A 14159-nucleotide genomic window follows, 5' to 3' on the forward strand; every position below is an offset into this window, starting at 1 on the left:
ATGTGATAATTCGAGTCATGTCTATGATAGACAGAGATGTTTCCTAGTTATTCCCTTTAAACAGTCTGTCTACTGTATTTACTTGTCAACAGTTCTGACCCAAAATCAGTTATCTGTGATTACAAAAAATCAACGCAACAGTGAAAGCTGTAAAGAAGTCTGTGGATGACCCTGTTCTCCCCCACTCTACCCTCACCCACACTCCGCTCCCCTGTTCTCCCTCACTCTACTCTCACCCACACTCCGCTCCCCTGTTCTCCCCCACTCTACCCTCACCCACACTCCGCTCCCCTGTTCTCCCCCACTCTACCCTCACCCACACTCCGCTCCCCTGTTCTCCCCCACTCTACTCCCACCCACACTCCACTCCCCTGTTCTCCCCCACTCTACCCTCACCCACACTCCACTCCCCTGTTCTCCCCCACTCTACCCTCACCCACACTCCGCTCCCCTGTTCTCCCTCACTCTACTCTCACCCACACTCCGCTCCCCTGTTCTCCCCCACTCTACCCTCACCCACACTCCGCTCCCCTGTTCTCCCCCACTCTACCCTCACCCACACTCCGCTCCCCTGTTCTCCCCCACTCTACTCCCACCCACACTCCGCTCCCCTGTTCTCCCCCACTCTACCCTCACCCACACTCCACTCCCCTGTTCTCCCCCACTCTACCCTCACCCACACTCCGCTCCCCTGTTCTCCCCCACTCTACTCCCACCCACACTCCGCTCCCCTGTTCTCCCCCACTCTACCCTCACCCACACTCCACTCCCCTGTTCTCCCCCACTCTACCCTCACCCACACTCCGCTCCCCTGTTCTCCCTCACTCTACCCTCACCCACACTCCGCTCCCCTGTTCTCCCCCACTCTACCCTCACCCACACTCCGCTCCCCTGTTCTCCCCCACTCTACTCTCACCCACACTCTGCTCTTTTCTCGGGACTTTTCTTACAAGGTGGTTTCTATCTTTACTTATGAAAGAGAACAAGACAGTGATATTTCATTCATAGGAAGTTTTAACAACTCATGCCAATTTTAAGGAAGGCTCAATGTATCAAAATTCTTATAATTCATGCTAGTAATATTAATTATTCATTTAAACTTCCCACATCACCATTTTCTAATTTTCAATAAGATTCTAACGGCTTTTACACAAGAAAATTCAGTTCATCCTTTCCGAATATTTTCTATCAATCCATCCCTTCATGTTTAATATTATACACTGCCAAATTTATAAATACTTTTTAAAAATCACCACCCAGACAATTAAAGTATCCAATCATTTCAATCACGTTTTCAATTCTTTAAGAAAAATTTCTTCTACTCACAGATAAATGACGATGTATCATTTGGAAACTGAAGGCTCCCTTTCAGAGAAATATATCAGTTGCCCCATCCTTGCCTCATTTAAAACAAGGTTGCTGTTTCTGGTTGTGAAAAAAGCTGAGAAGTTGTCTCCTGGCATGTGTGAATTAATCTAAACACTGGCAGGGAGACTCATACAACTTTAGGGAGTACTGTTGTAGTTTGATGTGTTAGCAAATTACAAACAGGAAAAAAATGTCTGGTACAAAGCTATTATACTTCATTTTAAAGTGAAAACTTAAACTGAGTACATCCAAAAACTGAAGATTTGACTGACAAAAACAACTTTATAACTTACGGTAATTTTTCATGCTTCCTACAAATAACACATTTGTGTTGAGTGCATTAAAATTAAATCTATCACTCATTTCTCAAAACACGAAAAGTGAAAAAAAAGTAAAGTCGCTCAGTCATGTCCGACTCTTAGCGACCCCATGGACTGCAGCCTACCAGGCTCCTTCATCCATGGGATTTTCCAGGCAAGAGTACTGGAGTGGGGTGCCATTGCCTTCTCCAATCAAGAAACATTCTCCTTATCCAAGAAATTACTTACAGACAGCTGGTACTAAATTCCAAATTACTTTAAAATAAATTATGCAAAACAGCCTTAAGTTAAAGGATTACACAAAGATAATTTTTAAAACCACAGTGGGTTGCAAGTCGGAAGAAAATATAGTTGTCCTTTAAGTACACTTGTAGAAAAACAAACCAAGCAACAGGTCTTCAATTTTCTGTGGTCAAGCAAGAAAATAAATAAAAATGCCACAAGTGAATTCTGTTTCTTCATGGAGATTACATGAGTCTTGTCTACTACATGGACATTTATGCCTAAGTTAATTAAAGTAAATGGACAAATACATTAATCTCAAAGAAATTTAAATAGAAACCCAGAAGACTCAAACAAGGCTTGGGTTGGATATATTACAATGTAAGTTTTCTCCAAGTCATAGAGACTATTTTAATAAAAAATAATGAAGTGGTATGAGAAGATGCCAATAAAAGGCAATGAAATATTTTTACTCTAACAAAACTCTTAAGGAAAAACAGCATAAAATTCCTTCATATAAATGCATTTTTAAAATATGTAATCTTTCTGTTTTTACTATAATGCCTTTCATTACTACCATTTAGGCATTTTTTGCAGACTTCATATGACTGAACATATCTATGATTTCTTAAACCACAGAAAAGCACTCACAACGCTTTCTATCAAGAAATATGAATCCTTTATAAAAGTATAGCAAAGAAAAAGTAGTTGTCATGACGTAGGAGAAATTGTTCTAGACTGCAATTAGTATATATGGTAAACATATATATAAATATACAGTACATATGGTACTTTTATATACACAGATAGTAAATAAGGTACTTTTATAGATAGATAGATAGATAGCATATGGTACATTTATATAAATGGTAACTCTGAGTAAGAAAGAAAAAGATGTTGCACTCTTGGTAGCCAAAGCTCTGGTCCAGTGAGTGAAGAATAGGCTGGATGTCAGTTTCCACTCAAACCCTTTGCTCTTTGCAGTATACCAACTGCATATCCACATCAGGCAAATTAAAACTTGGCCCTACTACTTAACATGGAGTCTTACACAAGTGATTTAACTGAGGTTCAATTTCTTTTTCTCCAAAATAGGTATTACAGGGCCCTGTAAACAGAGCTATTGTAGAAGTTACACAGAAAGGCCTTTGCTATAGCATCAAATATTCAATAAACACTTAAATAAATGGCAAAACAACAATGAAAACCCTCTCCTTCCAAAGTGAAGTATCTGTCTTTTCACATCTATAGTTATAAATCATTAAGAAATAAAAATATTTCCTTTGAGTTAGCCTGGTTTTAAAGGAACACAAGTTAATGTACACCACTGACACTAGTTCAGACACTAGTTCTTGTGTGTGTAGAGGAAAAGAGCGCAGTCAGTTCCATGATAAAATACTTCAGTTTGGAAACACCCATTTGACATCCATCTCTCTTACAGATTCACAGTGCCTATTAGCACTCTAAAGGCTCCAAGAAGTGCTGTAACAAGAAGCTGTCTAACTTATTTGACGCCTGTCCTCAGAGCCTGGTCCCAGAGTTCTTTCATGTCTACATCACGTGCGTGCACGCTAAGTTGCTTCAATCGTGCCCAACTCTGTGCAGCTCCGTGGACGACAGCCCGCCAGGCTCCTCTGTCCACGGGGTTCCCCAGATGAGAATACTGCAGTGGGCTGCCATGCCCTCCTCCAGGGCAACTTCTGGACCCAGGCATCGAACCTGTATTTCTTATGTCTCTTGCACTGGCAGGCCCAGGTTCTTTACCACTAGCACCACCTGGGAAGCCAATTAATACATCATAGCAGTAGTTTTTTGGTTTTCCTCACAAAATGAAATTTAGGAATAGTTAGTATAGGGACTTTAAAGCCATGTTTTATGTGTATTATGCTACAGAAATAACACCAAGTTTTTCTCATTAATAACTATTATTTCATAAACCTTATAGAAACCAGAAATTCAAAATCTGAAAATTTCTTTTCAGTAATTTTTATATAAAATTTGAGTTTCAAATGAAATGTGAATTTCAAGGCTTTAAAGGTCAGGCCTTCTATAGGAATTTTTACTTCAAAGATTAAATATAAAAATCATGTTATAGCATATATCCTGAACATTTAGGATACATGCTCCAGTTCTACATAGCTAACAGAAAATAAGTTTTATGGCCTATCTAAGAAAAAAAACTGATCCTGGTATGAATTCAAATTGTTATTACTTACATTCTTTGTATCACTCTTCCCTCCTATACACCTTTATGTTAAGGCAAGATAAACAACAGCAAAACATTTTCTAATTCTTCTACTATTTTTACTTACCTAATATTTTCACAGCATAATGAGGACTTTCTAAGACAATTCCTTCCTCTGTATCAAATATAGGGTTATCTATTCCAGTTTTTGGAGGAATCTGGGCTAGTTTCTTAAGTCTCATGGAAGAATTAAGGTCAAGTTCTTGTTTTTTCCCTTCTTCCTCTCGCCTACGCCTCATGTCCTCCTGTTGTTGCCGAATACGTTCCAGCTGTGCACTTCGACGCACCGGCATCATCCTGGTGCCCAAATCTCCAGGGCAGTCAACAGCCATCTCTCGGTGCTTCTGATGTTCCTCTGGTGATGCAAGATCAACATTTTTTATTCCGTTGTCTGATTCCTCAGTAACATGCCCATTCATATGGGATGTTGTCATGGTTATCTATAAAAACCTGTACCACTCTTTATAAATCAATTTTTCCTATAAAGCCAATCTCTTGATTCTGTAGTATAAAATCCATGTTACTTCAAAAAACAAAACAAAACAAAAAAAAAAACTTCTCACATCACATAATAATGCTATGAAAATGTATCCATGAAGGAAATCTAAGGGGAAAGATGGGGGGGAAAAAAAGTATAAGAATTACAATATAAAAGTAGAATTTACATTGTCTACTTCCAATCTCTATTGCTACACAATATAGAAAATATCTCAAAAATATATAATATTATTTTGCCATATAGATTAAACATTTTCCTTTCATTTACAGAACTGAGGAAATCAGGATGTTTCAAGAAAAAAGCTGTCTCAAGTATTTGAAGCATATTGCTTAATTTTACAGCTGAGGAAAATGAAATATTAGAAAGTTTAGCAAAGCAGAAAAATAGGAAAGTTCTGGGTACTAGTTTAGTAGAGAATAAGATATTTAAGGTATAAAAGTATTTTAATCTACCTTTATAGTTATCTTAACACAATATTCTACAGTCAATTAATATATACATGAGTCTGAAATCCCTTCCTGCTACTGCTGCTAAGTCGCTTCAGTCGTGTCCGACTCTGTGAGACCCCATAGACGGCAGCCCACCAGGCTCCCCTGTCCCTGGGATTCTCCAGGCAAGAACACTGGAGTAGGCTGCCATTTCCTTCTCCAATGCATGCATGCATGCTAAGTTGCTTCAGTCATGTCCAACTCTTGTGTGACCCCACGGACAGCAGCCCACCAGGCTCCCCTGTCCACAGGATCCTCCAGGCAGGAATACTGGAGTGGGTTACCATTTCCCTCTCCAGAAACTCCTTCCTAGTTAACTGCTAAAGAACGTGGCATACAGCAAGTTATGTTGTCAACTCACTTGAGATAAGGCAGCATTGTAGGGGACAATTCACTTTTTAAGAGTTTATGAAAAAGAAATTTTAATTGGCAACTGAGGTATCTACAAGATAAAACCACCTCTGTAAGATAAAACCACATCTACAAGATTAAAGTGAGAGAACGACTATGTTGGTTATCAGTCTTTATAACTGCTTACACTAAAAAAAGAATTAGGGTTAATTCTTTATGAGGATTCACTTAGAGAAAATGGTATTATCTGCTACCACTCAAAAATGTTTTTAAGTCATACTGTACAGCAAATAAGAATATATTGGACTTGGAGACCAGAAAACTGTATTTTAATTCTGGATCTGCTACTTCCTCTAGTTTTATGATTTAAGACTAGTTTCTCTGAACCTCAGATTCCTTTGGAAAATTTATTCACAGAACTGTTCTGAGTTTCAAATGAAATAATGTATACAAGTTTTAGAACTAAAAAATACTTATATTTTTAGTAATTCTTAGTGTTAATATGATTCTATTTATTTTAAAAATCCAACATATTTTAGACAAGAAAAATATTTTACTGGATGACAGTGGCTTTTCATCAAGCCATTTCTTGGGCATAAATAGGCAGATTGTTTATATAAGTGTAAACCCACATACTAAGTCTAATTAATCCTCTCTTGCTCAAGACTTTCAAAAATATTTACAATAATAACCTCCTTGAGTTGAGCTGCACTTCAGTTAATAGGTTAGAGAACATGCCAACAAAGCAAAAGCTGAGTTTTCAGACAATATTCCTAATGCCAGCCAATCTCCTTTCAAGCAAACCACTTGTCACAGACGGTTTAACACAAACCCACCTAGACTACTAGGAAAACCACTAGACCAACAATCAGGAAAATATTTAATAGGTGCAAGCTACATGAACCACAAAAATTACATCTTCACAAGAATTCTGGTAGATTTTTCTGTCTTCCATCCAAATTTTAGTTTCTCTATTTATGTGATCTACATATAAATACCTTATTTATCATTAACTTGCCTTCTTTTTCATTAAAAATGAGAGCTATCAGAATGTTAGATAATTCTTAAGTTTTGTAATATTGATTATTGTTTATTGGACACTATATTGATTATTGGATTATTGAATATTGGATTAATATTAATATTGGATTATTGAATATTGATTATTGGACACTAAGTCGTGTCCAACTCTTGCATCCCATTGACTGTAGTCCACCAAGCTCCTCTGTCCATGGGATTTTCCAGGCAAGAATCCTGGAGTGGGTTGCCATTTCCTTCTCCAGGGGATCTTCTGGACCCAGGGACTGAACCCGTGTCTCCTGCATTAGCAGGTGGATTCTTTATGGCTGAGCCACTAGAGAAGCCCTGTAATACTGACCATATACAAATACAAATTTAACTTAATCAATATTTTCATTACAAGTAAACAGAAATTTATGTAGGAGTCACTGTATTATTGTATTTAACTTTAAAAAATTTAGGAGTATATATACTTCCAGAAAATTAAAACTTTCAACTTTCTCTATTTACAACATTTACAGGATATTAAAAATCAAACAACAGAATATTTTACTTATACATATGCTTATCTGCAAAAATTATTTAAAATTAAAACTTAGCTTAAAAACTAAGGTGTGTAAGACTGTATCCATATTCACCATATGAAATCATAATTATGCAAGAGAAATTAGGCCAGGTAATTTCAGTCGAAGTTCTAATGCTTGGACTATGATCCTGCTTGTCTACCTGGATCTAGTCTTTTACTCTCAGGAAAGTTTCTGCAACCTGATAACAATCCACTTAAATCTCCATTTTGGTCATTTCCCTTAGAGTGTTCATAGTCCATCAGACAGCAAAGAAAATGAATGATTATTCTCCCCAGTCAATTTCTCATTAGATTTTCAATTTGTTACAAGTGGGTCATTCATGTCTTATTTTTATAAATTCCTTGGGCTTAACACAATACATGTCATATAGAAACTATCCATCAGGTATCTGTTCAACTAAACTTAGAAATGTCATAAATTCATAGATGATGGATTCTAAAATTTAGTCTGTGATAAAGAGACACAGCAAATCTCACAACATAAGGACACTCTCTTCCAGCAGCATTAAAAAAAAAAAAAAAAAGATTAAAGATTAGCCAGATAGAACAATCTGTTCCAGGCAGAGGGACTCATAAGACCAAAAGGAAGGAAGAGCAAGAGAATGTGGCACCTGTATAAGTAGGAAAGAATGCAAAATGTCTGGATGGGACAATGGGAATATACCATACATGAACAATGATAAAACTAGAAAGGCAGGCAGGGGGCCAGATGGAAAAGGGTAACAGCTAAAGACTCCGACCTTTACCCTGAAAGTAGTAAGAATTATTGTAAGATTTAAAGCAGGGGATAACATGATCACACTCACTTTTAGACAAATATCACTCTGGTAGAAGACTACAGGACAGACTGAAGGGTGGCAATGAGACCAATTTGAGGGCAACTGTAAGAAATGGGGTCCTAAACTAAGATAGTTAGAATGAAGAAAGCTATATTAAAGAGATTATATAGGTTACAGAATTACTAAAACTTGGTGTTTATATTACATACAGCAGGGCAAAATGATGAGAAGAAGGATGCAATAAAAGCAGTAGTAGTAGTATGAACAACTACATTTACTGAGCTCATATTCTATGCCGTATACCACTGAAAGCACTTTACCCAGTACTCACTCACTCAGTCCTTGCTACACCGCTAAGAGTAGGTCCAAATATGCTATTTTATAAATGAGGAATGGGGACTGAAGTAGGCCTTGAGGACAGGATGAAAGAGTAAGAAAAGAGGCCATATGAACCAAAGACAGAAAAATATAAAGTTTGGGGAAAGCATAAACAAAGCTAGTTGAATTATAGCAGTCAGTTTGTACAAGAGAATACTGGCGGGAAAATTTGACTGGGTCCAACTTACAAAAAGTCTTAAATATAAGTCTTTAATCTCAAGACAGTAAGAAAGCCATCAAAGATTGAAAAAAGAGGGGTGATTTTAACATAAATTTAATTGAGCACTTACCCCTGCTTGAGGTACTAAAGCTATAGAGACAGAATCCTGCCCATTAGTTTATCTACCAAAATTTCCCACAGGAATCTAGAAATTAATGTGTCCAGAACTAAACTTATATTTCCCTTTAATCTCCTCTATACTCCTTGATCCTTTTCCTCCATTCTCAACTCTAATTAATGCTACTATATCTCCCCAGTTACCCAAGGCAGCACAGCATTTAAGAGTACAGGCTCTGGAACCAGACTGTCTAGCACCTAATCCTTGTCTACTTTTAAGTCTCAACTCACACACATTCTCCTCTGGATTTTCGCAGGTTTCCACACTGGATATGTGCCTCCTCTCAATCCCTATCACAACTTTGATCAAACTCAATTACAGCAGTCTGTATGTGTCTGTCTGCCCCACCAGACTAGAAACCTTTGGAAGTCAGGAATTATGCTGACTCATCTCTGGATCTGTGACACTGCCTACCTAGCATAGGACCAAGCAAACTGCAGGTTTCAGAATATGAACCAGGCAATATGATTTCATGGACACTATCTTTGGGTCATTAGGTGGACAGCAATGTCATTAACCAAGATGGAGAATTCAAGAGAAGGGAATTAGAGAAGAGGAGGAGAAAAATCAAAGGGTATTACAGGTTTTGATTTAGACACAATTTCAAGGTGACTATATGTCATACAGGTAAATGATCTAATCAGCAGGGATCTGTCTTACTGATCTGTATAGTCCTGATAACTAGTAAGGGATAAACACATAATTAGGCAAATGAATAAATTATTCCTATGTTCAGAACATCTGATGGCTTTCATATTGCCTAGAGAATAGAATCCAAACTCACAAGGTAAAATCCCAACTTTCTAACTATCTTTTACTACTTCCCTGTGCAAGTCTTCTAAGTTAGCTTCTTCACTTGTGCCTGCCTATCCCACATTTGTCTCTTCCTGTCCAAACGCCTTATGAACTAAGAAATAAGAACTGCTTCTCCTTTCATGTTCTACTTTCAAGATCTACCACAAGCCACTATTTCAAGAAAATTTTCCAGATCACCTCAATTAAATAATGATCTCACAGTACCAAAACTCCAAGACTTAATAATAATGCTCATGAGTTAATTCATGAGGTACAAGACAGATTCTTCCAGAATCAAAGAAACATTATGCTGTGTCCCATAGTTTTAAAATTAAAGATCATTATAATTTTTAAAGACAAACCACGAATATTCTAGCTCATTTATGCAGTCAACACATAAAAATAAACAATGAAAGAGTACCAATCCAAAGGAATTATACTCTCATTCTCAAAAAAGAAAACAAGAAACAGTCTTTTGTTTGACGATTTGGATTTGGAGGCAGGTAAATGACTGAACTAGAGAATTACCTCCTTGTATGTAAATAAAAGACTGCCTTATGCAGTTAATGTAGTTACAAGCTGCTGGCCGTAAAGAGTATCCCTCTCTTCTCTATCCTCTAATTATAAATTAATTGTTTCAAAAATGCCTTGAAGGCTCACATTTCAAATCCTCATCAGAATCCCAACTTATACATCCCACCTCGTGGGACTGGGGCGGGGGTGGGGGGGGGGGGTGGGTCGCGGGGAGGGGGTGTAGAAAGAAAAAAATAAATAAATGAAACAACTCTCTTTATGTATTCCACAAAAGAAAAAAATGAATTTTCAGGCTCACAGGCCAAAGCAATTTCAATGCTAACTTCAAACTAGCGAGAGAGAAAAAGGGCTCTGCTTATGTGAATTGAATACAGAAGAAGGGGGTAAAAAGAAGCTAAGTAAGTTTCAATAAGTACAAATGATTGAGAATGGGGGGCCTGAAATAGCCTGAGGGATACAGGCCCACTGAAAACTCCATACCAAGAAACAAAACCACTCGTATGAGAGCCAGGAAACCTGAACTGCTATAAGAAGATGAGTTCCTAGATACTCAGTATCCTAACTTTTAGGCAGAGGGAAATGTAAAATATATACTTCATGGGCATAAATATACTTGGTCTACACTAGCATCTAGAACTCCAGATATTTTTTTTAATTCATCCTTCCTCCCCTTCTCCTAGTAGTAATGCCCTTTGACCAGCAGCTGGAAAGTCTCATTTTAAGTGATCAGCATTCCTCTGACATTCTCAGAAGTTGCACTATTTGTTTCCATAGAAACAGCTTTGTCAGCTAACACAAAATTCAGGCCAAGAATAGTGAGAAGAACTTACATTATGCAAATCGGAAAGTTGTTGTCGACTATCTTCTTAGTTCTTTTCTGATTTTTTCACAAAACTCAGACTTTCTTACTCTGTAAAAAGAAAAGAGACAATCAAGTGTAAAAGTCTGCAGAATCTTTTAGAGAGAGGGAAAGGACAGAAAAATTAATTCAATATGATATCCAATTCTGTTTCCAGATAACTAGGATTTCTCAGTATAAAGCAATAAAAATGCACACACACCCATCACTAATGAACATCAATTAAAATCTATGTAAATTACCTGAAGTCAATGATGAGAAAGAAAAAGGGCATGACCCTTCTGTAGATTATTTTTAGTGACTTTTTTTTTTATCTCTAGGTAAGGCTCAAACAAAAATGCAGTTTAAGGGATTTCTTTCTCTGTTTTAACTACAACTTCTGGATCAATTTTAAACTTTATAAATGGTTTCATAAGGCCAAGAAAATGAGAAGTTTAGGATCCAAAAAGAATTTGACAGAAAGCAACCACAGTTAATTCAGAGGGGGAAATGTTAACGCCACACTGAAGACCAAGACAGGATTCTATCCTAATGGAAGATTATATTTTGATAGGATAACATAGAACAAAAAGCCAATACACAGTAAGATGACTTCAGAGAAAGGAGTACAGAGAAAGTAAAATTGGGTTATGTAATAGACATGTTTGGAATGATGTTTGGAAGGTGCAACATTAGATAAGATGGTCAGGAAAGGTCTATTTTAGGAAGCGATAACTGAGCTGAGACTTGAATGACCAAAAAAAAAAAAAAAAAAAAAGTCAGCTGTGGGAATATCCAGAAATAAAAGGTTCCAAGTTGAGGGAACAGAAAGTACATTTTTACATGGATGTCACCAGGAATCTCAATTTCAATATATCCTAAACTGACCTCAACTTCTTCCCTACTATTGTTAATTATATGACTATCTCCAAGATGTTCTAATCAGTTGCCAAGATCTGTTGATTCCACAAGGTTTTCAGAATCCACTGAAGAGTGGCAGAATATGCCACCCCCAAATATGCCATTAAAAGATACTGTTACGAAAATGAAAAGGCAAGCTATAAAAAAAATGAGAAATACTTGCAAAATATTTATATTCACTATAAATACTCTTACAACTCTGCGAGTCAAATGATGTAATTGTTTAAAAGAGGCAAAAGATCTGACCACCAAAGACATACAAACAGTAACAACAAACATTTGGAAAAATATTCAACATCATTAGTTATGCCAATAAAACCACAATGAGATACTGGCATAGGATAGACAGAAATCAATGGAACAGAATTTAAGAGACCAGAATAATCTCCAACATTTACAGGCAATTCAACAAGAGTACCAAGACAAATTAAATGGGGGGAAGAAAACATTAAAAAAATGGTCTCTTAATAACGCTAGGAAAACTAGATATCCCGACATCCACATGCAAAAGAATTAATTGGACTCTTACCTTATACCATATACAAAAATTAACTCAAAATGGGTCAAAAACACACACATAAGAACTCTATAAAACTTAATTTAAGCATAAATCTTCATGACCTTGATTAGGCAATGGTTTCTTAAGACAAATCAAAAGTACAAGCAACAAAAGGAAAACAGATAAATTAGATTTCATCAAAATTTAAAACCTTGTGCTTCAAAGGACACCATGAAGAATGTGAAGGAGAAAATATTTGCAAATCATTTGTTTGATTCAGGACTTTTATCTGGAATATATAACAAACACAACTCTATAGTAAAAAGACTGTCTGATTTTAAAGTGGGAAGAGCCCCTGAATATACAGTTCTCCAAAGAAGATATACAAATGGCTTTATTAAATGTATGCATAAAAAGATATTCAACATTACTAGTCATCAGAGAAAAGGAAATCAAAACCATGAGACACCAAAACACCCACTAGGATGGCTAAGATTAAAAAAAAAAAGAAGTGCTAAAACTCATACACTTCTGTTGGGAATGTCAAATGGAACAGTTACACTATAAAACAGTCTGGCAGTTTCTCAAAAGGCTAAACATAAAGCAATTCCACTTCCAGGTATACAACCAAGAGAAATGAGATATATGGTCATACGAAAACCCTGTACAAAAATGTTTACAGCAGTATTAATACCCAAAAGTAGAGAAAAAAATCCAAATGCCCATCAACTGATAAATGGATAGTGTATCCAAAATGAAGTATTACTGAGCAATAAAAAGTACTGATACATGCTACAACACTGATGAACTCTGAAAACAGAAGTGAAAGAAGCCAGTCAGAAAGGACCAAGGACTATAGGATTTCATTTATGAAATATCTAGAATAGGCAAATCTAGAGAGACAGAAAGTAGATTAGTGACTGCCGAGAGCTGGTGTGTGTGTGTGAGATGGGAGAGAATGGCTAAGGGATGCAGGTTTCTTTCGAGGGGTGATGAAAATGTTCTAGAACTGACTGTGGTAATGATCACAGAATTCTGAATATATGCAAAGCCACTGAACTGTACACTTGAATTGGATGAATTATATATACATGGTATCCAAATCATAGCTCAATAAAGCTGTTAAATAATACAATGAAATACCATTACAAACAGGACTTCCCTGGAAGCTCAAGTTGGTAAAGAATCTGCCTGCAGTGCAGGAGATCCAGGTTCAATCCCTCGGTTGGAAAGATCTCCTGGAGAAGGAAATGGCTCCAGTAACCACTGGAGTGGTTACTCCAGTACTGTTACCTGGAAAATCCCTTGGACAGAGGAGCCTAGCAGGCTATAGTCCGTGGATTACAAGAGTCAGACACGACTTAGTGACTAAACCACCACTATTACAAACACAATAAAATCACTAAAATTTAAGATTGACAACAGTAAGCTTTGGAGAGGATGTGGCGAAACTGAAACCCTCATACTGGTAAGAACATGAACTGGTGATCAGTTTGACAATTTCTTAAAAAGTTAAACATATACTTATGATATATAATCCAGTGATTCCATATGAGAAATACATACTTTTATTTGTAAAAAAAAGAAAGATCTATATGGGATATTCATAAAGGCATTATTAATAATGATAGCTTAAAACTGGACACAATTCAAATGTCCTTCAGCTGATGAAAGGATAAATTTAAAAAAATGGAATACTATTTAGTAATCCCCTGGAGAAGGAAACAGCAACCCACTCCAGTACTCTTGCCTGGAAAATCCCATGGACAAAGGAGCCTGGTAGGCTACAGTCCATGGGGTCGCAAAGAGTCGGACATGACTGAGTGAGTTTACTTACTTAATAACATGGATGGCCTCAAAAATATAATGCCAAATACAAGAGTACATACTAGATGATTCCATTCGTATGAAATTTCTAGGAAAGGCAAAATTAGTGCTGTTAGAAAAGCATTTTGGTGGCTTCCTGCAGCTAAGGGTG

At 36.8% G+C, this 14159-nt stretch overlaps 1 protein-coding gene across 8 annotated transcripts in view; it reads right to left on the minus strand.

Annotated features, from left to right (window-relative positions):
• The window catches only part of PALS1 (protein associated with LIN7 1, MAGUK p55 family member), a 73056-nt gene that overhangs the window by 38758 nt on the left and 20139 nt on the right, over positions 1-14159 (minus strand). For 5 of the 8 annotated variants that reach the window (XM_061156838.1, XM_061156843.1, XM_061156840.1 and 2 more), the window contains 2 exons: positions 10754-10833; positions 4223-4759 (listed from right to left, as the gene is read on the minus strand). In XM_061156838.1, coding sequence (XP_061012821.1) covers positions 4223-4589 — 367 coding nt within the window. In that variant the 5' untranslated portion in view covers positions 4590-4759; positions 10754-10833. The remainder of the gene's footprint in view (positions 1-4222; positions 4760-10753; positions 10834-14159) is intronic. The other 3 variants (XM_061156844.1, XM_061156846.1, XM_061156845.1) reach the window with 1 other exon arrangement.

The sequence above is a fragment of the Dama dama genome, chromosome 12 (assembly GCF_033118175.1).
Source record: "Dama dama isolate Ldn47 chromosome 12, ASM3311817v1, whole genome shotgun sequence".
In the NCBI taxonomy this organism is placed as follows: domain Eukaryota; kingdom Metazoa; phylum Chordata; class Mammalia; order Artiodactyla; family Cervidae; genus Dama; species Dama dama.